This window comes from Ambystoma mexicanum, chromosome 9 (genome assembly GCF_040938575.1).
Source record: "Ambystoma mexicanum isolate Mex_15411 chromosome 9, UKY_AmexF1_1, whole genome shotgun sequence".
NCBI lineage: Eukaryota > Metazoa > Chordata > Amphibia > Caudata > Ambystomatidae > Ambystoma > Ambystoma mexicanum.
In genome coordinates this window covers 694,824,028-694,848,666 of record NC_090931.1, presented here as the reverse complement: position 1 = coordinate 694,848,666, position 24,639 = coordinate 694,824,028, and the positions used below count along the sequence as shown (strand labels likewise).

The 24,639-nt window shown below is 44.5% G+C and overlaps 1 protein-coding gene across 1 annotated transcript in view; it reads right to left on the bottom strand.

Annotated features, from left to right (window-relative positions):
• Nucleotides 1–24,327, bottom strand: part of MDH1B (malate dehydrogenase 1B) — a 194,541-nt gene extending 170,214 nt beyond the window's left edge. Inside the window, exon 1 of the mRNA XM_069615573.1 lies at nucleotides 24,203–24,327. Within this exon, the coding sequence (XP_069471674.1) occupies nucleotides 24,203–24,224 (22 nt within the window). The 5' untranslated portion in view covers nucleotides 24,225–24,327. The remainder of the gene's footprint in view (nucleotides 1–24,202) is intronic.
• Nucleotides 24,328–24,639: the final 312 nt, after the last annotated feature.

The window sequence follows — 24,639 nt, the reverse complement described above, 5'->3', positions numbered from 1 at the left end:
GCGAGCGCAAGAGTTGAACCATGGCCGATTACGCATGGACAAGCACTGCCTCTTCACTGACAGAGCCATTCTGAAAGAGGCAGATGAAGAGGACTATTGTGGGGAATGGATTTCTGCACTGGTCCTCCATGTCCTCCTCATTCCAATGCCAGTGATTCATGAGGAGTCCCTGTATAGTGCTGGGACTCTGCACCGGAGTTAACCATTCTGGATTGCAGGCCCTGCCATGCGGTAAGTCCTCAAGCACTGCAGTGGAATCATCAATCGGATCCCTGTATACTGCCATCATTCCAATTCCAGAGGATTGTTCAAATTCAAACTGCGCCAGGAAACGAGGCGCTCCGCTGGAATCAATGGAGCAAGGATAGCCACCTCTTTGTCATGGTAGCCGCCAGAGCAGATCTCTGCCAATGTGTAGGTGCACACCCTGGAGGTCACACCAAACTCACTGCTACATGCAATGAAAGGTATAGAACCCTGAGTGGACTCCAGGTTCTTATGCCTTTCACTGCACATATACTGTGACAACACAGTCCACCTCGGCCATGTGCATTGAGGATCAGAATAACTACAAGGAGTGTGCAGGAGCGGAAACACTACTGGTCCTGCACCTCCCAAACATTTAAAGTGAACTAGGATTGTGACAGGGAGGCCGCAAAAACACATTACTCTTTGTAACAAGTCCCCTGGATTGATAAGTAGCAACACTCGTTCTTGGTAAGGAATAGAATTAGTTAAGTTCCCTTTTGCTAAGATTCTCGCCGCAAAACGTAACAACATTCAATGTCCTGATGAACCGATTTCATTTTGTATTGTGTGTCAGGTGTTTAGGTGTCATTGAGTGGTATATGATATCTAAGACGCCATTAATAGGACATTAATGAATTGCCTTCAGCTCTTTTTTGACGCAGGCTTTGATTCTTCTCCTGTACCAACTTGTAAGGCATATAATGAACACATAAATCTCCATATTCTTTTACATTTCAGGTGGCCCCCCTTTCTGATTACATATCGGACCTGGCGTTAGCGGAGAATAATGTGGATGTTGATATCCACACCTATGGCAGAAATTAGGGCCCGCATTGGATTTATAGCATTACAACTTTACACTCAATTGGTAAATAGCTGGGTCTGTTTAAAAAAAACACAGCAGTGGATCCAATTGTCTCCAAATATTTTACTGGGGAACTTAAGATGTTCTCTCCAAAGCATTCCAAAATGTAATGTGTCTTTGACTCCACAATTTGCCAGTTCATTACCTAAACTGTGTGATGATATTGTATTCCAAGGTAAAGCGATAGGCTAAAATGTTCAACGACTCCGTGTATGCTGGTGCGACAGACGTGTGTGTAAAGAGTGAAGATTACTCGAAGGGCCCACAATAGGTTGAGGTCCTGGACCAACCAGGATTCTTACTAGTGAGTGCCTCCTAGAAAACGACACTGAACCCGACCAATGTTCCTGAGATTGCATCAACAGTGTGGATGGGATAGCTATTGTGCCAACCTCACCGACCGGGAGACCTGGAAGAGGGGCAGAAATGGACTTGGGGACTAAGGACCTTGGTGCACAACGAATACAACAATGGACAGTGAAGGCTCAATGCAAAAGAATAGTAACAAATGAACCGCATTCACAATTAAATGAGGCAATGTGAGAGTTATTGTGCACACAGGAAGACTGCAGAGCCAAGGCAACGATTTCTGACACCGGGGATGCTGGTCAGAGTTTATGTTAGAATAAATTAATTGGCAGAATACAATGAATTGTGAATGAAAATAATACCAACAAGTCCGAATAATAGCAGCTTATTATGACAGGGGCAAGATTATATGATGGTAGCATTTACACAGTTCAATTGGGGAAACCTTTAAATCAGGTTGAATATTAAGCAGTCAGAATAAATGCAGACAGCTCGAAGTGTGCAAGGGACATTTTGCATACAACAAAACTGCTCAAATAAAACACTGCACAGCTAAACTTCACCTATTTACACTGTGTTTTAGTGACAAGTGACACTTTTCTGAATTGTACTTCAGAGGTGTGGGGGGACTGGTAGGGTCAAGGGCTAAGGAACTCGGTGCAAGTTCTGCCAGGTGTTAACTTAGGGGGCGCAGTGCAGATTGGAGCTTAGATCAACCGTGGGTCTTTCCTGCAGAGTGGGGAAGGAATTAACCAGGCCTCCAGCGATCAGAAGACCCCTTTTTTCTCCTCTGGTCTTCAGAGACTCCAGGTGTGGCGAAGGGCAGCTGCGGCAACCTTCCTTCTCCTTACAGCTACTGGGGCTGGAGAGCTCTGGTTCACAGGCAGCCGCAGGGGCAGTGTTGCATAGCTTGTCTCTCACTATTCTCTAGTTCTCAGACTTTGGAGCTGGAGCACCTCTCTCACCATCCGAGGTGCCCTATGGCGCTGCAGGGGAACACAGTTACCTCAGTAGAGCCTCCACAACAGCAATCACGTGTGGGTGCAGCATAGGAGAGGACATAGGGAAAATACCTAGCAACAAGGCCTCAGGGGCAAGGCCTACCTCAGAGCACAACTGGACGTAGGAGCAAGCCAAGCTCTGTGGAAGAGCGTCTGGATAGCGTAGGATGACACAGCACCAAGCTCACATGGAAGGAGCAAGATAGGTGTGACAAAGACATGGCCCAGCTTTTCAAGGGTTTGGGAACATATCAGGATTAGGTTGCAAGGGATTTCAAGAACGATGTACCAAGTCTCAGATCTGGCGATTAGGGTGAAATGACTATACATTTTCGACACAACGTATCCAAATGGAGAATCTGGTGAAAAAACTGAGAATGAAATTAAGAGGACTTGAATCAGAATCTGGCTATAGCAGTTGCACAATGTTTTATGGTAAAATAATATGAATTAATTAAGACATCCACAAATGTTAGGTGCACCACCAAGGTACTATCAGGTGAAAGGAGGGGGTATCCTTCTGCTCCCACAGGTCCCAGGACATCTGCAAAACAACTCAATGTTAAGTCCAGGAGACAAGAATTCTGTGTCAAGACCGGAGGCTCCCATCATGCTTCTCTTTCTTTTATTCAACAATAAAGAAAGGGCTCAGCAGCAAGATATTTGTGCACCCAAATGTGCCATGAGTAATGTGCAAAAAAACAGGTGCACTAAATATATAATAAGCATAGTAATAACAGTAATATCATAACATAAAACTAAGAGTCTCTGAAGAAACTGCATTTCCCAGGAGCTTAGCTCCAGTTCATTTAGAGGCCACTAACATGTGACCTAGTCCACCAATAGTAGTCCAGATCCCCTCCATAAACAGTCCTAAACGTGATGTCACTTCCTCTTTCTTTGCTGCTCACAGCAAGAGATAAGTACTTCATGTTTAGCACTGTTTATGACAGGATTTCATAATTTAAAGATAACGTTATATTGTTTTCATAATATATTTATTTCATTATTATTAAAAGTGCACTCTGCTAATTTAACTTCGATATATTGATTTTGTATTCATGCTGATTGTAGCGCGCTCCGACGCCAGTTGCCTTACTAATGGCCTCGAACGCTGCGTCACAGCTGATCAGCTGTTTTTTCTATCCGCTTCGAGCGGATCACTCGCCGGACTCGCGCCGGCTTCCCCGCATCTTCGTTGCTCTCCTTGAGCACTGGAGAGTCAGCGTGGCCTACCCGGAACACGCTGCACCGCCTGCAGACCACCAGGGGAGCTCCTGCTCTCCCTGGTCCTGTCCTCAACATTCCGGCGCTCAAGTGCGCATGACCGTTTACAGTATAACAGTTTCTTGCAAGCTCGAGCGCCGGAATCTCTCTCTCTCTCTCTGACATTACGAGTTCCTTTTTTGTTGCGATTTCATCGCGGATTAACAAAGGAAACCCACACGAGTGAATATATTTATATTTAAACTCCAAATTTGCATAAAAATAAATAAATAAAGAGGAGAAAGAAATCTCCTGTTCAGCATTCTAAGAACAATAACAAGCTGAACTGTATATAAGATTACTGGGCAGTGAGAGAAGGCGTTCAGAAGCCCAGAAAAGAGGAGAAAAAAAAAAAAAGTGAGTAAGGTGCATTTATTTATTTCCCATGGCAGCGCAGTACTCGCCGCAATCAGATCAGGCTTGGTCTGAAGCTGAGGGAGATCACTGCAATATAGATGAAGTGGCTATGGCTAATAGCTTACAGAAGGTTCTGGGATCCTCAGTGGAGACCAGTATTAAGAAAGCTGTAACAGATATGCTTATTCCCATACAAAATCGCCTAGACAACATGGAGGAGCATTTAAGAGGGACCTCCCCCCCGGGGAGGAAGAAAACAAAGCACCTTACTCAAGGGGGATGTACACCAGCTCGCAAGAGCTCTACGACCCCCCCCCCCCCCCCCGAGCCAGCCAACTAATGCCACAGCTGCCGTCACTGATGCCTTCTCAAGGCTGAAACAAGCCTTCATGAACAGGAAGGTAACCCCTTCCCTACAACCCTCTTACCCCGAGGAAGAAACCAGGGGAGATGAACCCTCAAGCCCGGAGGGATAGGGACAGGGCACGGAAGAAGATGATCTACGACGCTGATCTTTCCCACTCTTCTTCAGAAGAGGAATTTCATCTAGAGGATTCAAAACCCTCAGGGGCAGGGATTGTGGCAGACCCCATCCCTAAAGATACAACCGGGAACAAGCCTCCTGCAGAAGGGATGTTTACCCCGGAAGACTTAATACACCCAAGGTCTACCGACTGGGAACCATCTTCCAAGACATCGAATTACATCCACCTTAGGCTGCGCAAGCCACTTGACAAGGAAGTCAGGGCCAGACTTCGTGCTGAATGTCCACGACCAGACATTGCGGACAAGGTAGCTCTGACTCCAGAGCTTGATTCTAAAATGATTACCTTTCTAGGTAAAAACGTCAAAGACCCTAGGAAGGGTATTGATCGCGCCTGGAAGTCCTGCCAGGACAAAGTGCTGTAAGTAGCAGGTCCACTAGCAAAAATCTCAGATCTTGCAAATGCAGCCATCAGCTTCTCGGACCCCATCGACCCAGTTATACTGTCCGGTTGGGTCCAGAGGGCTATTTGCCTCTGAGGAAACACCAGTTGCGCTATTTCAACAGAGCGATGGAAAGGCATCCTATACAAAATAGACGGCAAATTAACAGAGCTGGCGGACACAGAATTTGGCCCAACTGCGCAAGGTCTGCTTTTGGGAGATCCTTTTATGAAGGAGATGACAAAATTCGTCAGGACATTCACTGCATTGGACAAAGCACAGGCTTCAATAAAAAGAGTATTTGCAACCAAGGTTTTCTCCAGGGCGTAACGAGGAAGAGGTTGCTCTTCCGGCCGCTACTTCTTCGACAAGAGACCTCAACAATCCAGAGGCCAGCATAATTCCTGGCAAGAATGCTCCGACACGTTCTTCCCCTTGAGAGGTCGCGGAAGAGGGTGTCCCTGGAGGAGAGCAGCTAGATACCCAGCTCAACAACAATCTACAGATCAGTGTACTAATAACAGCGCCAGCACCACTAACACCCATAGGAGGGAGGCTAAAGATGTTTGCAAATGCTTGGGATACCTTATCGGGAGACGCCTGGGTAAGGGACACAGCTCGGGGTCTGCGCCTAGAGTTTTTCACGCAGCCCATTCAGACATGTCGCCCCACTCCCATACTAATGCCTCAGTCAGATCAAACCGCCTTAGACAACGAAATACTCAGTCTCCATCAAAAGCAAGCGATTCGCCCCTGCTCAAGTCAGGGAGGCTTCTTCAGTCCCATATTTCTGTACGCAGGAAGCAAAAGCTACGCCCAGTTATAAACCTCAGAGCTCTCAACAAATTCATCATTTACCGCCATTTCAAAATGGAAGGTATACACATGCTCAGAGATCTTCTGAGACCGAATGACTGGCTTATGTGCCTAGACCTAAAGGACGCTTACCTCGCAGTGCCGATTCATCAAGCACACATAAATTATCTCAGATTTTCTTGGAGAAATCGAGATTGGGAGTTCACAAGTCTACCCTTCGGACTCTCTTCGGCGCCTTGGGTTTTCACCAAACTCTTAAGACCTGTAGTAGCTCAATTAAGAGAACAAGGTGTCCGTCTCATAATTTACCTAGATGACATCATTTTCATGGCCCACTCACAAGAGCTAGTTCAGAAACAAACCAGAATGGCAATAAAATTGCTACACAGCCTCGGTTTTCTCATAAACTGGGAAAAGTCAGTTCTACTTCCATCCAAAAATATGGAATTTCTGGGATTCATAGTGGACACACAGAATTCTCAACTTCGACTCCCATCAACCAAGATCCACTCTACCAAAAGAGAGATACGCAGGCTCTTACAGAAGAACATGTTCTCTCTTCGAGAACTAGCAAAAGTGATAGGGCTACTTTCATCTTCCATCCAAGCAATATTTCCCGGCCCTCTTTACTATCGAGAACTGCAAAGACTAAAGGGCCAACATTTAAGGCGAAGCCTTTCTTACTCTCAACTCTTGACACTGTCTCCTCAAGCGAGGACAGAACTCAACTGGTGGCTCACTCACATGGAATCCTGGAACGGCAGAGCCATCTTCGGCTCCGCTCCAGATATTATCATCGTATCGGATGCCAGTCGCTCCGGTTGAGGAGCGAGATGTGGTTCCGTAGCCACGGGAGGGCCTTGGTCCCGTCAGGAACTGGATCTGCATATCAACTGTCTAGAGCTTCTTGCAGGTTCCTTTGCAGTACGCTCTTTTGCCAGAGACAGAGCGAGTTGCTGTATCTTACTCAAGATGGACAACATCTCAGCGGTAAGATACATCAACCATCTGGGCGGGACAAAGTCGAGACCCCTAACAGAATTAGCCAAGGATTTCTGGCATTTCTGTCTGGATCATCGGATTTCAGTGACAGCGGAATACCTTCCCGGTCTCACAAATGTAGTAGTGGACTGGTACTCCCGTCACTCGAAATATTACAGCGACTGGAGGATCAACAGAGAGGTTTTCCTCCGTTTCCAGGACATCTGGGGTCCAATGTCCATAGACCTTTTCCCCTCCAGACTCAACTCCCAATTACCAACGTTCTACAGCTGGAAGCCGGACCCGGCAGCTGCTGCAACAGACGCATTCCTGCAGTCATGGTCCCAGGGAATACTGTATGGTTTCCCTCCTTTCACTATGATAGCGAGGACCCTGGCGAAGGCCCGTCAGGAGCATGCAGATCTGATCCTTATAGCGCTGGTCTGGACATCTCAGACCTGGTATCCAGTTCTTCTGGAACTTTCTTTGGATTCTCCAATCCTACCACCCCAGTTTCAGGATCTCCTACTAGATCCAGCAGGTCAGTGTCATCCTCTCCTCCTCAGCGGATCTCTGACCCTAGCGGCCTGGAGGATTTCAGGTCGAGATGCAGAGTCCCAGGCATGTCTCACAAAGCAGTCAGTCTCATCGAAGAGAGCTGGGCTCCTACTACCCTCAAGAGATATTCCAACTCTTGGAGCATCTGGAGCTCCTGGTGCCGAAAGAAAGGATTACATCCAATTTCAGCACCTGTAGAAGAGATTTTGAATTTTCTAGCATCCCTAACGGAAAGAGGGCTTGCCTACAGGACCGTGAACGCCTACCGTTCAGCAATTTCCGCAGGTCATGACCTTATACAAGGAGTACCAGCAGGAGAACACCACCTAGTCTGCAGATTGCTCAAGGGTGTGAGGCTTACCATCCCACCTCCAGCTCGCTATGACAAGCTTTGGGACGTTAATAAAGTACTGAACCTTTTTTTGTCTTGGCCTCGTAACGAAGAACTATCACGTACAGCCCTATCCGGCAAACTCACTACCCTACTCTGCTTGGTAGCCTGCAGGAGAGTCTCTGATGTCAGAGCACTAGATTTAGCAGGCAGGGCATTTTCTTCGGATGGCATTGTATTCCATATTCATAGAACAACGAAGTGCAATTCCAGGGTGATTTCTTATCCCACTTTCAGAGACCAAGCTAAGCTTTGCTTGGTCAAATGCTTGAAAGTTTACAAAGAAAGACAGCTTCACTCAGGACTTCCCCTAACGGACAGCGACTGATAGCTCTGCGTAAACCACACAAAGCGGTATCAGCGCTGACCTTAGCACGCTGGGTGCGCTGGACTCTAGCTCAAGCAGGGATCGACACCCTGCACTTCGGAGCCCACTCCGTTAGAGGAGCCATGGCCTCCAAAGCCTTTCAGGCAGGAGGTCGCCTAGAAGACATCATGAGAATGGCAGACTGGGCAAGCAAATCAATATTCAAACAATTCTACCTGAAACCGGTAGATCAGCTGGCATCCATTGTGGTAAGTAAGCTTTAAAAAAGCATAATGGGAGCCTCTGGTCTTGACATAGAATAAAGATTTTCCATAATAACTTACTAGAAAGTCTTAATTCTATTAAAGACACGGAGGCGAGCATTATCCCACCCGGCGAGAAAATAACAGCATGTTACTTGATGTTGATTAAAAACCTAAGGTAAATATTAATGTTGCAATTTATATGTATTCTATCAGAATAACTCCATGAATTTCTCTCCTCCCTGATAAGAGATCTAGGGTTGTCATATTCAGGAAACTAATTTTCCTTTTTTCTTTGACAGCGCCTGCAGACAAGTCCGCTTGATCACGGCCCGACTCAGGTTCTTCTACAAGTTGGCTACAGTTACTTTCTACCATGGACAGCCAAGTTCCCAGCCTCGAAAGAGGAAGTGACATCACGTTTAGGACTGTTTATGGAGGGGATCTGGACTACTATTGGTGGACTAGGTCACATGTTAGTGGCCTCTAAATGAACTGGAGCTAAGCACCCTGGGAAATGCAGTTTCTTCAGAGACTCTTAGTTTTATGTTATGATATTACTGTTATTACTATGCTTATTATATATTTATTGCACCTGTTTTTTTGCACATTACTCATGGCACATTTGGGTGCACAAATAACTTGCTGCTGAGCCCTTTCTTTATTGTTGAATAAAAGAAAGAGAAGCATAATGCTCGCCTCCGTGTCTTTAATAGAATTAAGACTTTCTAGTAAGTTATTATGGAAAATCTTTATTGTTTGCCACATGAGAGTTCCATTTGAGCTGACAAAACAAGCAAACACAGGCAATGTCAGGTCCAAGGAAGGGGCACAGGAGACCTAGTGGGGCTCTCTGTGGTTTTGAAGTTCTGAGCTGATGGAAATAAGATCTGCTGAGTCATTGTCATTGTCGAATGAAACACATTGTAGGCCATTCAAATGACATGGGTGTCCAAAAGCACAGTATTCCTCAGCATTCTTACTACTGTCCCAAAAATGGTCCTGTGTCACTTGCTCTTAAGGCAGGGCTTCCCTGACTGTGCTTCAGACTGTCTGTACTGGCACATAATGCTTTGACCAGCTTGTGAGGGCCTGGCAGGCCCAAAGACAACTGACTGTGTTGCAGAAATGTTGTTTGTACAACCTTATTTTTCAAGGGGCTATACTGTGATGTGGAAAGAAATCCAGGGATACAATAGTCTGGAATGTATACTGCAATTAAAATACATTTATTCAGGATTTTGTCATATGCTACATGCATACAACGATGTTTCAGAGCCCAAAAAACGAAAAGTTGTGGGGAGGATTGGAGTTTGGAGAGGAAACAAGTGCAAGGATGAGTAGTGGCTAAACTGCCTACTCAGCCCTCACAGATTGTAAAACGACTGCTTTGCTAATTCCAGAATTTGTCTATTTAAAAATCCAATTACGGGTGTTTAGAGTCACAGTATAGTCCCAGTGATTCCAGTATTACTTGCTTGTTGTCCTCATCCAAAGCACTGTATGAATGTTTAGATGCCCCTCTTCTACCTCGCCGTTCTTCTATCAGTCATTAGCTAAGAAGACTTTGATGGTAATCCCAATCTTGTGAGCAAACCCATAGAGTCGCCTATTGGGTTTAGTCTTGGTGCCTACAAGAATGCATATATGTATGTTTAATAAAGTATTCTACTTTCTCTATCTTTCTTGGCATTTTTTCTGAATTGTATAGAAATTGACCGTTAGTCTCTTACCAGTGTCCGGTTTTTCCCTGCTTCTCCTAATTTGGTGGTTTGTACTTATCTCACACTGGTAAATCTGTAAGAAGATGTATGTTTTTAGTAGTAGTGACCTGTATTAACAGGAAATCCCTCACTACTACTAAAAAACATACATCTTGAGGACAACAAGCAGGTAATACTGGAATCACTGGGACTATACTGTGACTCTAAACACCCGTAATTGGATTTTTAAATAGACAAATTCTGGAATTAGCAAAGCAGTCGTTTTACAATCTTTGTATTCTTTTTGATTTCACAGGCAATATTCTTTAGTATATCAGAAGTGATCAAGATAGGAAGGAACACAGGTAATTTTAATTATGAGATGAAGAAGTATGACAGCCAAAAAACATACTTATATAATATGATTTAAATGAAATCTGAACACAAGAGTGATAATACTCTATCCACTCATTTATTATAGATGGGATAACCGGACCTTGAAAAAAGGATAGACAACTCCTGAAGAAGGGGATAGAACACCTCGAAACGCATTGAGACACATAATCGAATATCAGATGTTCAATAAGAATTATTATTGATAGAGAGAAAAACTATCTGTTATTTATGATATGTATTTGACTATTTATGTTGTGTTGAACTAAGAAAAGATACTTAAAATTGTCATTGAACAGGAAATATAGTATTATTGTTGAATAATAATGTATCGTTGAGTACAATATTCTTTTTATCATAAATTGATTCATAAAGCACATCATAAGTGTGATCTACATTACTTTTTGGAATACGATTTGAATCTATGAAACAAACTACTTTTTGATTGTATTAGCAATAATCGTTGGGTGTGCAGGGGACGGGAGAGATCCACAAGGTTGTGGACATCTGTTGTATTTCAATTGAACTTTGTTTTGTGGGCAAGTGGAACCAGGAAAGTGGGGACTGGGTTATCTTTATATTTGGTTGGACTTATGAAAAGTGAACATTGAACTATCTACTTTCTTTTGCAGAAGAACTGCACTTTGGGTATCAACTCCAGAAGGAGAGGCAGAGTAGAATATAAACGGATGCATCAACATCCCCCAGGCGGTTGCCAGTTCTTTCAATTTCTCAAATTGTTGCTTATGTATGCACTTTCCCTGACATGCACAGCAGGGTACGCCATTATTGGCTGAACCATTTACAATGTCAAGATGAGAGAGGGTAGTGAAGCTGCAGGGTGGAAGGGGGAGGGGTTTATAGTTGAATGAAGTGAAGCACTCCCTTTCTTTAACTTTCATTTTTCATTCCCGGCACCATATTACGCACGTATGGGCAACATATCTAGAGGCATCAACAGATACAATGAGGTCTCGGTGGGGTTATATAAGCCAGGCACACATTCAGTTATGATAAACATGACCCATATATACGGCCTTAAAAAATATAAAGTGTCTCCTCCCAGTAACCGATGAAAGTGATGCTTTCTACATTACAATATATGAGTTGGGTGGAGTACTGATTGATTCACTGGGTATCATGCAGCTGTCTAATATCTGCAATAGTACGGGCCCTCCTCCATTTAATAAACATAATTAAGTGGGTCTCACAATCTTTCGGAATGTACTTTCCCGGATAGTGTTGATTGTACACCCGGGAGTGGTTTGACTGTGTGGACAGCGGGCATACAAGATGTTAACTTGGAACTGGAAAGGGACATGCATAATGAGATAAATAAACCCAGATGTCCTTATAAGGCAACCAGAAAAGGGGCCAAACAGGTTTAGAAAGGAGACAGTAGCAACAGTGGAGAACCCTTTAGTGATACGCAACACAGGGTTCCGTAAGGCAGTGAGAGTGATGCTCGCTCAGCTAGGGGTGTATGACCTAGAGTGAGCAATGGTGAACATAGAACATTTGGAACTATTTACGAACGCTACAGCGTATGCTTTGGGGCTTATGCAAAAAGAAATGGTGTCGGGCCACAGCGATGCAGTATAGGATGGCTCTGGATTTATTGTTGGTACAAAAGGGAGGAGTTTGCGCAGTTCCTAATGAATCCTGCTGTGTAGGGGAGGAGGGGGCAATCACAAAGGATATAGACAGCATAAGGATGCAGGCGGCTTTATACCATAGGGTTGCAGTGGATTGTACAGCAGTGGACTGGTGGACATGTTTAACCGGTCCCATGGGGGAGTTGGGGCACAAGATAGCAGTCTTTATTATGTTTGTTTTGGCTTTATTATTGTGTATAAATATTATGATGACATTATTGAAATTTATTTTGGGTAGAAAATCATATGTTGCTGAACTGCATGGCTTCAAGCAGTGGTTATGAGGGAAAGAAAAACATAAGAATGCTACCAACTCAAACATTGTACTTTCTATTGTTTTCTCTGAGACCCTCTGTAAGGAGAGATTGGGTTATGGCCGGGAAGTCGAGCAAGGTCGCAGTGCTGCGGAATGCGTGCACACCATGCCTCAGGCTGCTGGGGTCAGCCTCGACCCCTCCTGAGAAGTGCATTGTGTATGTGACGGCATGCTGCGTGAAACCAGACCCTCAAGGACAGAGACCACCTTATTACCAGGGAAACCATTCTACCACGAAACTTACACTTTTCCTCACCTTCTCTTCTGCCCCGTGCCTTATATGACTATAACTTATATAACTATATGGTTGGTCGAGAATGGGCTAGCCCCTCCATCTCTATATAAGGATGTTAATGCCTGTGGTGAGGTGGAGCAGTCCTGCCAGGCGTTGGTTCATGCTTGAATTTCACGCTATACCTTTCTACTTCTGGTCTTCCCTGTCTTATTTGGTGTCCGTGGGAGCAAGGCAGGTGGGGGGAGCAGGATGGGCCAGTAACAGTTACTCAAGAGGATCATGGGATGTTACATTAAAAGATGTTACCACAGGTAAGCCAACCAACAAATAAACTTTCTGAGGGTCAATGTAAAAATGGTCACTGTGATGTAATATCGTAAGTGGGGCTTTTTTGGGGTAGCAGACAGTGTGAGCTGAATCACTTATAAGGATTTATAATTTAGCACATAAGGCACAATGAAATAAAATGATTTATTTGGGAGAACACACCTTGGTTACATGGTGAAGCCTGGATGTGAGGCCACTCTGCAACATATGCATATGAGCACATCTTCCCAGCTGTAATGTAAAGATATTGTTCTCCGCAGGTCATTTTGAAAAACTTTGGTTTAAAATACCACCTGACTTTGGAATGCAGTAGAACAAAATTCTGATTATGTTTTGCTAACTGAAGCTACCGTTTTTTTTACAGCAGTTTCATGATTGCTTTTACTTTTATGGTGTTCATATTAGGCCATATTAACTAGCAATAAACTTGAGAAGCAACAGATGAGGATTAGTATGCATGTTAAAATAAGATCATTTCCATGCACTTTTTAAAAAATATTGCAAGTTAGATAACTAACAAATATTGCTTGCTTTGAATGCAGGTTCCATGGACATCAGGGCAGGTATTGGTGCTGGGCAGTCAGAACAAAGTAACTCTCTCGCCGCCCACTCTGGGCTCTCTTCCTGCTCATACCTGCGACAGCTAAGAAACTTGGGGTCATCTTCGACTTCACCCTCTCCTTCTCTCCTCACATCTCTGATGTCTCTAAGAAGTCAAACTATCAGCTGCACCTCCTCAGAGGTATTCTTCCTTTCCTCACTTTCCCCCAGAAGCTCACTGTCTCCAGAGATCTGATCCTCTCTAGGCTGGACTACTGCAACAGCCTTTTTCTAAATCTTCCTGCCTCTACTCTCCGACCTCTGCAACTTATCCAGAATAGGACTGCAAGACTTGTCCTTGGCCTCAAGCCCAGAGATCGTATCTCTCCAGCTCTGAAATCTCTTCATTGGCTACCAGTGGTGGCAAGGATCAATTTCAAGACCCTCTGCATCGTCCACAAGGGTTTCTGGTGCCTGGGATCACACTACCTCAAGCTCTCTCTTCCTAAAAATCTCCCCTACCGAGCTCTCCACTCATCCACTTTCTCTGAGGGTCAGTCACTTTTCCAAGCAGAGTTGGGGGCATCTCTATCTTTGGCTGGGGCCTCCCTCTGCAACAGCCTCCCTGCCTCTCCCAAACTTGAGCAGAACCCCCTCGGTTCCGGAACCAAATCAAGACCTTCCTCTTCGCTTCTGCTTTCTCTCATCCTCTCCCCTGCTGATTTCCTGGCTGCTCCACGCACTGGTCACCTGGCTACCCTCTGAACTTGGGCACAGGCTCATGCATGTCCAGTTGCACTTTGCACTGTCGCCCGGCTCCCCTAGCACTTGAGGTCTGTATCTCAACCCTAGAGTCCCTTCTCTCTGCATTTATGAGCTATCCGTTGGCTGCACTTATTGAGTTACCTGCACTGAACCACAAGCTGGCTGCACTTTTGAGCTACCTGCACTTCTCCCTCTCCAGCCCTCCCTCAGAACTTCTCCCCTTCCACTTTCCTGCACTTGCGTGATCTGAATGGCACAGGGCCTTGTACGATTGTTGTTTTGTCCTCCCTATGTTTCCCCCTACTTGTCTTGTCGCGCCTAGAAACACTTGTGTACAGGCATGTTATAAATGCCATATCATATCATATCATATCATATCATATCATATTGCAGGATTTTCCTACAATGCAAACAAAGAAGAAGAGCCTGTGTATTTGGAAGGACTTGAGGTAGTGAGAATAAGCAATTATGCAGGACTTTGGGCCTCATCGCTAGTTTGACAGTGCAGTAAAAAAGTTCAGGTAATTTCATTACCAACACTTTTTTGCGTGGTAACGGAATTACTGCCACTTTACTGCACGCGTGAATTCCGAGCTTGGCCGTGGATGTAACTCTGACAATTTATGGCCAGAAATCTGAGGATTTACTGTGCAGAATTACTGCTCACTGTAAATCTGACCAAAATCCCCATTGAGTCCTATGGACTCCAAACATGGGTATTTACACTGCCATTCAACCACTTGTTATCCTGTGGTAAGGCCAGTGAACCGAGTGTTGATAACAGTGACAGATTTTGACAGTAAATTTACAGATTTACTGCTAATTTGCTGCCAAACTCATAATAGGAATCTTTAAATCTTAACAAGATGAGCACAGGGGTGGGACCATGGAAACAACCTCTCCAGTCCAGCAATCTCATTTCCCACATACATGTACCTGGCAAATCAAAACTCACGTGTACACTCCTCCTTTCCCTTCCTCCAGGGGTGGGCTGGGAAATAATTTTCAAACTGGCCCCAATAAAAAATTGTTACTGAAGCACAAACAAGAATCACGTGTCTCTAATTCTGACAACTCAGAAAATGGCATCACTCTAGAAATCGAATAAACTATGATTAGCCAGCGCCTAATTCAAACTAGGTTTGTCAGCTCACCCAACAACTAACACTTCAAGGAACTTTGGAGTCTTGGTTCCCTGACAAACCATATGTCACGCTGCAGGCCAGACCACAAACAATCATTAGCAATCCCTTTTTGCGCAGGGGACCGGCGCTCCCTTCAACTCCAACTCTCCAAACCTAGTTCTGGACTAGCCCTGATGGAGATGTGACAGTTTTAGACGAGGCGTTAAAAGAAATGTGCAGTGGGGACCATAGGGCAGTGGTCATGAAAACACTTGACTTGAAATGGGTGTCCCATGTGCCTCTGTGGAGTCCCATCATTGGCGAATAGTAGAATACAGATCAATTATTATTAAGCGAGTAACTCTGGGGGCAAGCGCGATGGGAACTCTTCTTTTGTGCCTGTATCTGAAATGGGTGATTCCTCAATGGGTAGATCCTGGTTGTTCTTTAGAGGGAGTTCTTGTCCCTTAAGGGATTGTTTGTTCTTGGGGACTGACTTTTAATTGGAGGTCATGGAGCATTAGGGAGGGCAGTTGGAAAGCGGAAAGTGTCAAAGGACTTCACAGTGTTGTGGGATGTTACATAGCTCAGTATGTTGGGGGCAGGTTCGGACAGGGGCATAAAATTGTCTCGGGTACCAATGAAAAAGTGCCCCACTGTTGCAAATGGCGAATCATTCCTTTTGTGACAGAGTAGTAACCAAGGCAGCGTTTTTTGATATAATGTGAGGGAAATTGTGCATTTTCAAGAATATTTATTCAGTAGCACTGGTCAAAACTACTAGCTGCATGGTGAAGTAACTTGTCAAACTGACCCACATGGGCCAAAAAAGTGGCCCACTTTGACCAAAAAATCTGTCCCACACTAGCATTTTTGGTTTGGGCATTGCCCTATTGCCCTATAAGTCAGTCTGAGCCTGGTTGGGGGAAGTCTGGTGAGCCTTCGCTGATATTTTGCAAGAAAGAGGCAATTTTGGTTGCACGGTAGGAGGATAGCTCAGCAGTAATATGCTCGCCTTGGAAGCAAGACGACACGGAGCAACACAGGTTCGATTCCCGGGTCCGTGCTTAGAAACCTCTGGGTATTAAGCGCGTTATAAATAACCTATTATATCATATCATGGCGACAGGCCTCTCAAGAGTCTCAGTGCTGTGCTTCAAAGTCCGACACATCTGCAGTGTATACCTCGTCATTGGTGATCCCTCTGTTACCGCTGCATTTTGCCCTTTTCCAGTTGACTGCCCTAGCCACGATTCTACTCTCACTTTTCTGGAGTAGAGTGGAGTGAGATTCACGAAGCTTCCAGCAGCAAATGGGTAAAGAAACATTTAAGCTTGATTTTTGCACTTTGATGACTCCGAATGTTTGCACGATTCACTGTCTGACCTACCTTGTGTGTGTGCCACTGGCCAGCCCTCTTTCCCTTTTGCCTAATTTGCACATTCACATATGGAAGCATGCCCTTTGCAGAGTCTTGGGCATTGAATGCCCACCTTCCCACAAACATGGCCAGCACCTTTATATTTCTTCCTCCCCTTTTTACCCCGTCTAGGCGCAATGCCAGACATTGAGAACTTGCACCAGACAGAACCTTCCTCTTTTAATTATCTGAGAATGTCCTCCCCCTTCCCCACTCACGGGTTCCAACTATGCCTTTGCTTATGCCAATAGGACCGTGATCTCTTCAAAGTAGCTCAGAGGTATAGTCGCATTGTGTTCACACTGAACCTTCCAATCAACTAAACATCCAATTGGATCCCCACCGGTTTTCTACAATCTATCCACTCTTCATGTGTCGTCGCTGCTTATTTTATCTTCCTTTACATTGGGAACCACAGAGACTAGGAAAGGGTGTCCTAACTCAGCCCTCTGCTTGGCAAGGGTATGGGTGGTAAGTGGAAGCCTCTTGATTACATGATGATGAGCAAGGCCGATAACATGGGGTTGTGTTTTTGTCCACCTGTGAAGGCAGTGGTTAAGCTAACCTGGTTTGTTTCATTTTCTATTGCCATCCAACGAAATGTACCTATTGTATACGAAGCATGTTAGCATGCTGTTGGGTTTGTCACTTATTGTGCAGTTATATGTATTAGCATATTCATAAAATATAATGTAGGCATGTTCTGAACTTAGAGGTTCTTTTTATTTACTTGTGTGTATTAGTTGCATTATGATATCACACTGTTCTATGTTGGAGTGTTTTTCTTCATGTAAGATTCTAACTGTGTCAGTTGGAGTTTTGCCTTGGAGGGCAGCGCCTGCTGTCATGTGTCTCTCCACTTAATAAACACTCAAACTTGTTTCCGTTGTTTGAGTCACCTCATTTCAACATTGGCGACGAGGATTTATTGTTGACCCACCTTGGAGCCTCATCGGGTCCACCTTTCGCTCGTTCGGCGCTCCGTGTCCCTGCATTGACCGGGCCCCTCCTCCCTGGTGAGGGTGACAGCAGGCGGCTTAACAGGGAGGCAGAGGAGGTCGGCGGAGTCGTCCGACTGCATTCCAGGCAAGTCCGGGACGCTCGCTACAGCAGGAGGGGGAGGCGGTGTGTGTGTGCATCCGTACCGCTCTGAAATTCCCGCAAGGAGGCTGGAACGGCTCAGAGTCGCGAACTGTGCGCAAGCGGTGCCCCGTGGATTACTGGCTCCGTCTCGCGCTCAGCGTCCTGCGACGTGCGCGTTCTTGAAGGTGATAGCTTTCACAAGCCCCGGTCTTCCCATTGTGACGAAATCTGCCTGGCAACTGGTTCCCACGCCTAGGATTGGCATGAAGAGAAATGACTTCACAATAGTTACTTTGTTGCCTCGGGCAAACAGCTGGCATGGCGTTCTTTTCGGTATGGCTCATTACACCTTGCAGACTGGAGAGCCTAGTTTTTCTTTTCATGTGTTCTGCTCTCCATTGTTGAAAGAGGAACTTTGGGAGTGCATGTTCCAGTGGCACAGATTCTCCACTACAATGGACTCTGCTCACGCTGGCATCCAATTCTTAAGTTGACATTGCAAATCTTGCTTCATTTCATTGTTTTTTTTTTAAAATGAAATTATAACAGAACAGAGGAAAAGAAGGAGAGGAAAGTCTTCCTTTCATCTGTTTACCTTTTACTTTGCACTTACCAGGGCTGCATCCATTCCTTTCTTAAATTAACCAGGCCGTCCTCCCATCAGGTGGGACAGGTGGAAGGACATTTTTGAGAACTACCTCGTGGCAATGGGGGGGTGAGAGGTTTTGTTCTGCACGCAAGAAGGCTCTGTTGCTCCAAAATCTAGGCGTGGCGGGGCGCAGGATATTTGATGGTTTAGCTAGGAACCAGGTGCCGGAGGCTGGTGATGCAGATGAATATGTCTTGGCTCCCAAACAATTACAGGACCATTTTGAACCACGGAAAAATATTAGTTTTGAAAGGCACAAGTTTTTCCAGCGAATACAGGAACAGTCCGAGTCCGTGGAATCTTATGTTGCCTGTTTAAGATCCTTGAGTTACTCCTGTGAATTTGAGCATCTGACTGACTCGCTGATCAGGGATCAGTTGGTCAGGTGCACCAACAACGCCAGGATTCAAGAAAAGCTTTTGACTAAAGATATGAAGTTGGAGGAGGCGGTTGAATTGGCCAGGAGTATTGAACAGACGTCCCAGTACATCAAGGAACTCCGGATTGATAAACAGGTCTCCCCAGCTGTCTCGGTGTGTGCCATTGACCAAAGAAAGAAGACAAACATTCCGGCAGGAAGAAGAGGAAATTGGAATACCAGGTATTCATGCTCTTGCTGTGGCAATCCCAAGCATGGTGCCAACTTTCCATCCTGTCCTGCCAGATCCGCAGAGTGCTTCAAGTGCAAGGGCAGGGGGCATTTTGAAAATGTTTGTAAGGCCACTTCCATATATTCTGTAGAGCCCAGAATAGAAGGAAGACCCAACAATGAGGAAAGTGTTAGGAGGAATTACAATATACAGGAAGTGTCGAGCATCCAGGAACCAGGTCCCAAATATGTGTTTGAAATTTCGGCCATCTCTGGAGAGATGAAGGGACCGACAAGCACTTTCTGCATCGATGGATGCAAACTGGTCATGAAAGTTGACACTTGCTCTCCCTGGACTATAGTATCACATGACACTTTGGTGAACAGTTTAAAGAAGTGTGATAAATTAATTCGCCCCACCAACGTTAGGGCGTGTGGCTATGGTGAATCTACAATAGACATTTTGGGCGAATTCCCTGCAAAAGTGTTCTACAAAGAAAGGGAGTGCCAAGCCAACATCCTTGTAGCCAAGAAAGGAGCTTCCTTGTTAGGTTGGGAGGAACAAAAAAGTTTGGGCGTTAGAGTACAGGCAAGTGCGCCCAATCCAGTGACAATTTCAGAAATTGAGGATGTCTGGACCAAGGAATTTCCTGAGGTATTTTCAGAGAAATTGGGAAAACTCAGGGATTTTGAACATCACATTAAACTTAAGCATGGTGCACAACCTATAGTGAACATAGTGAGGCAGGTGCCACTGAATATGAGGAGTCAGCTTCGAGATGAATTGGATGATCTCATTGGCAAAGGAGTAATTGAACCGGTGGCAGCCACTGAATGGCTATCGCCTATTGTACTGGTGGCTAAGGCCAATGGGAACGGGAAGTTAAGACTGTGTGTTGACCTACGCAGTTTGAATAAGAACATAGTTGTTGAGAGGCATCCACTCCCAAACATTTCGGAGATGCTTTCCACACTGGGTGAACCAAAGTTGTTTTCTATCATTGACCTCTCAGCGGCTTATCATCAGGTTCCATTGTCTAGAGAGTCTCAGCACCTTACTGCCTTCATCACCACTGAGGGTATTTTTAAGTACAGTTGCATGCCATTTGGTCCTGCTTCTGCTGCGTCTGTTTTTCAGAGGGTAATGGAGGAGGTACTCAAAGGTTTAAAAAAGGTCACTGTCTTCCAGGATGATATTTTAGTATTTGCTGACACTGTTATTGAACACAATGATATGATATGATATGATATGATATGGCATTTGTAACGCGCCTATACACAGGTGTTTCAAGGCGAGACATTGAGGTCTGTTCTAAACAGACTCAGGGAAGCTGGATTGACTGTGCAGAGGAATAAATGTAAAATTGCTGTGCAGGAGGTGGATTATCTAGGCCACAGAATTTCTAGTGATGGTATTACTCCAAAGAGGTCTCTTGTTGACAGTATTAGTAGTGCTCCCCAGCCACAGGACAAATAACAATTGCGTTTGTTTATGGGGCTGGCAGAGTACTACCATGTTTGTAAGTGGTTTTGCCACTATTTCATCTCTGTTGAGAGATTTATTGAAAAAAGGTGTAAAGTATGAGTGGTTGAGTGTGTGCCAGGAAGCTTTCCAAAAGATCAAAAAGAGTATCATACTAGCGCCCTCTTTGGGGGGGATTTGTGACAGGCAGGAAAACAGTTTTGGCTGTAGATGCAAGTACCTTGGGTCTGGGTGCTGCACTATCCCAGTATGATGCCGGAAAAGTTGAACATATCATTGCTTTTGCATCTAGACCGTTGAGGGGAGCGGAGGTAAATTAAGGGAAGCGTTGGCAGTTTCGTGGGCTGTGGCACATTTTAAGTTTTATCTCTGGGGTCAAACCTTTACTGCTAGGACAGACCATAAACCCATGGTTCAGCTGTTGGTTAGTGTAGAATGGACAAAGGATCTCCTAGGATATCAAGATGGATGATAGAACTTTTGGCCTATGATTTCAGGGTGGTGTATATACCAGGCAAGGACAATTTTTTTTGTTTGTCTAGGCTACCGGTTGGAAGCAAGGATACTGGGGAGGCATTCCTGGAGCAGGGTTTGAGCATTTCTGAAATTGAATATGAGGCCATAAGTAAGGCTGAGTGGGAAGTTGCCAACGGCGAAGATATTGTGTTAGCACAAGTCAAAGCATGGACCAAAACAGGGTGGCCCCATAGAAATCTTGTTGAGAAAGCATTTGACTCCTATTATGGAATAAAGGATGAATTAAGTATGTCAGAGGATGGTTTCAAGCTCAGGAAAGGTAGTAAAGTAGTTCCCCCCAGTAGCATTAGGTCCACATTGGTGGGCATAGCGCATCAAGGACATTTGGGCATGGGAGGCACGAAGAGATATATCAGACAATCCTTTTGGTGGCCAGGAGTTGACAGTGATGTGGAGAGGTGTGTAAGGAACTGCAGGGAGTGTGAGAGAAGTGATAAGAGCAAGGTTGTTAGAGAAGCTCCTATAAGACCGGTGAGTGTTCCTGATGAGCCCTGGAAAAAGGTTGCTGTATATTTGGTGGGCCCACTGCAGAATTTGGGGGAAGACCTCAAGTATTTGGTTGTCCTAGTTGATTACCACTCAAAGTGGATTGAGTGGAAGGCGATTCGTGAAGCTACCACCTCCCAGATGATTTTGTTTTTTGAAGAAGTATTTTATAAAGAGGATTTACCCACAGAACTGATCTCGGATAATGGTGTTCAATTCTGTTCTGATAAGATGATAGAGTTTTTCAAAAAATTTGGGATAAGGCACTCTAGGACGGCTCTCTATCAACCCAGGGCAAATGGTCTGGTGGAGAGGGTGAATAGGTTCGTGAAAGGGGGGCTACAGTTGGCGATGGCAGCGGGTTTGAATTGGCAGAAGGTACTGAGAGGGATGATTTGGAATTATTGCATGACTCCGCATTCTGTTACCAAGGTTTCTCCTTTCATGTCTCTCAAAGGTAGACACCAGGGCACGAAACTTTGCCCGGGTTGGCTAGATCTGGCAAGGAGCGTAAATGTGGATAGGAATAAGATCATGACACTTATCAATGAAGCCCAAAATGAATATAAGGAAAAGTTTGATACAGATAAGAAATCCAAGGAGATAATGTGGAAGGAGGGTGATATAGTTTATGTCAAGAATCCCAGGTTGTCTCCCAAATGCATTGAGAGTAAGTTCATTGGCCCTAAGAAAATTGCGGTGGTGAGAGGCAATGTAGTTATCATAGAAGGGGGAGAGTGTTGGTCCATGTCCAGATTGGTAAAGTGCAAAAATATTGGTGAGGCGGAGGACTATGAAACAAGTAGAAATGACAATGACAGTGAGCAGTTGTATGAGTCAGGTGAGAGCAAAGGTGCACAAGAAGATAATGATGTGAATGCAAGTTCAGAGAGGGTAAGAAACAAACCCCTCTGGTTGAAAGATTATTACCTTGAGTAGTTCTATAAATATTGTAAGGGAGGAGATGTGTTGGGTTTGTCACTTATTGTGCAGTTATATGTATCAGCATATTCATAAAATATAATGTAGGCATGTTCTGAACTTAGAGGTTCTTTTTATTTACTTGTGTGTATTAGTTGCATTATGATATCACACTGTTCTATGTTAGAGTGTTTTTCTTCATGTGAGATTCTAACTGTGTCAGTTGGGGTTTTGCCTTGGAGGGCAGCGCCTGCTGTCATGTGTCTCTCCACTTAATAAACACTCAAACTTGTTTCCGTTGTTTGAGTCACCTCATTTCAACACATGCTTTGAAAGAGTTTTTTCATGTTTTTGGTATTTATTATTATCACTATTGTTCATTATTGCTTAGCTTCCCATCTTATTCCTGCTTTCTGGGGTTAGAATCACTAATTACTAGCATTGTCCAAAGTTGTTGTTAGGAGCACTCCAAGTTTTGTTCTTGGGCCTTACGCCACATCCTTAGAAACAACAAAGATATTGGGGGATCCAATTCTCCATGTTGCATACTATAATTCTGAGTGAAACACCGATACACTTGGATCACTATCCTTTGCATTTACACTTCCTCCCTGCATGCCGTCGTCACCAAGTTGCCAAGCAGGTTTGGCCCTTGAAGGGATGGTCCTTGCCCTTATTTCCCTCTTCACATTCTCCTTTAGTGTCTTCTGCATTCATCTATACACGAACATGCCTTGGTCCTGGCACTTCCTTCAGTTTGCTCAGCACATACACATCTTCCTCCCTGTGTAAGGTAGGACGTTTCCATAAGCATCAACTGGGGAAACCCAGCACATCCTTAGTCAACCATAGTACCCTGGATTGATTTAAACTGTTACCACGCTGAAATGTACTGTAATACCTTGAATGCTCAACTTTGGGAGCAGGGCTTAACTAACTTATGTGTGCTCTGCACTTCATTTTAATTCTCTTACATGACTAATTAATCCACCCCTACTTCCACAACCACATCCCTTCTTCCCCCATTGCCTCATTCCCACTGTACCCTTCAAATCTTTCTGTCACTTTTGCTTTCCTCTTCTTCGTCCTCTCCTCTCCTCTCTTCCCCACATCCCCTCCAAGGTCTGGTTCACCTGCAGCTGGGACACAATCCACCAACCCTTCAGACAAGCTTTTGCACTCTCGTGGTGATGAGAGGAGTACAAATATTCAATAGCATAGCCTATATAGACTTAAGGGTGAAATAGTAGAAACCCTTTATGGTGTTCCTTTCGGGATACACAAAAATACTGCATAGAATTGTAGGGGCAAAATCTGCAATTAAAAGGCTGTTACCCATGCAACCACACATTAAGTTTTTTGTGGGACATTAGTAACTAACTGCATCTCGGTACAAACCATCGATTACAGAAGTTGTGTCTGCAGGTACGAGTGGCCAGATATATATTATCAGAGGCACTGCAGAAACAAGTAACTTAGGCATACCTAAATTGTAAATTAAAATATCCAAATTAGATGTCTTTGGGCCGACACAGACAGAGATCCACATTCAGGTGAGCTACTAACATATAATAGATGTCTATGGTCTCGTTACCGATTGGCTCACACATGCATTCCAAGTTATCCTGGTCTATAATTGTGCTCTTTGCCACCTGGTCCCGGATATTGAACACCCAACCCCATTACCTGCCAGCACCAGCTTTGCCATGTTGCACACGCCGACTCCAGTTCTGATATTTCTACGCCGCTCTGTTACCAAGCAACGGGACGCAGTCTAAAGCTTCGGTTTGAAGACGTTAGAAAGTTACAGTTAAAGAGAGCGGCCATTTTGGAGTGGTCCTTGTTTTGTTCAAGAGTTATTTTTCAAAAACAACAAAGGTTAATAAGATAATTAAGATATAGTAAAGAGCAATATCGTTCGTTAGAGAAAACTTCTTTGCTGCTAGTGGAAAGCTGTGTTTTGATTAATGAATTATGATGAGTTATTTCTCTTACAATTGTTCACTGAACCACTTAGGTTAAACTAATTATTGCACAACTGAATGATGCGGACGAAAACGCGATAGCCTTGACATTTTACTGTATGAAATGTAAATGCAAAAATATATCTGTTGTGATTGCAA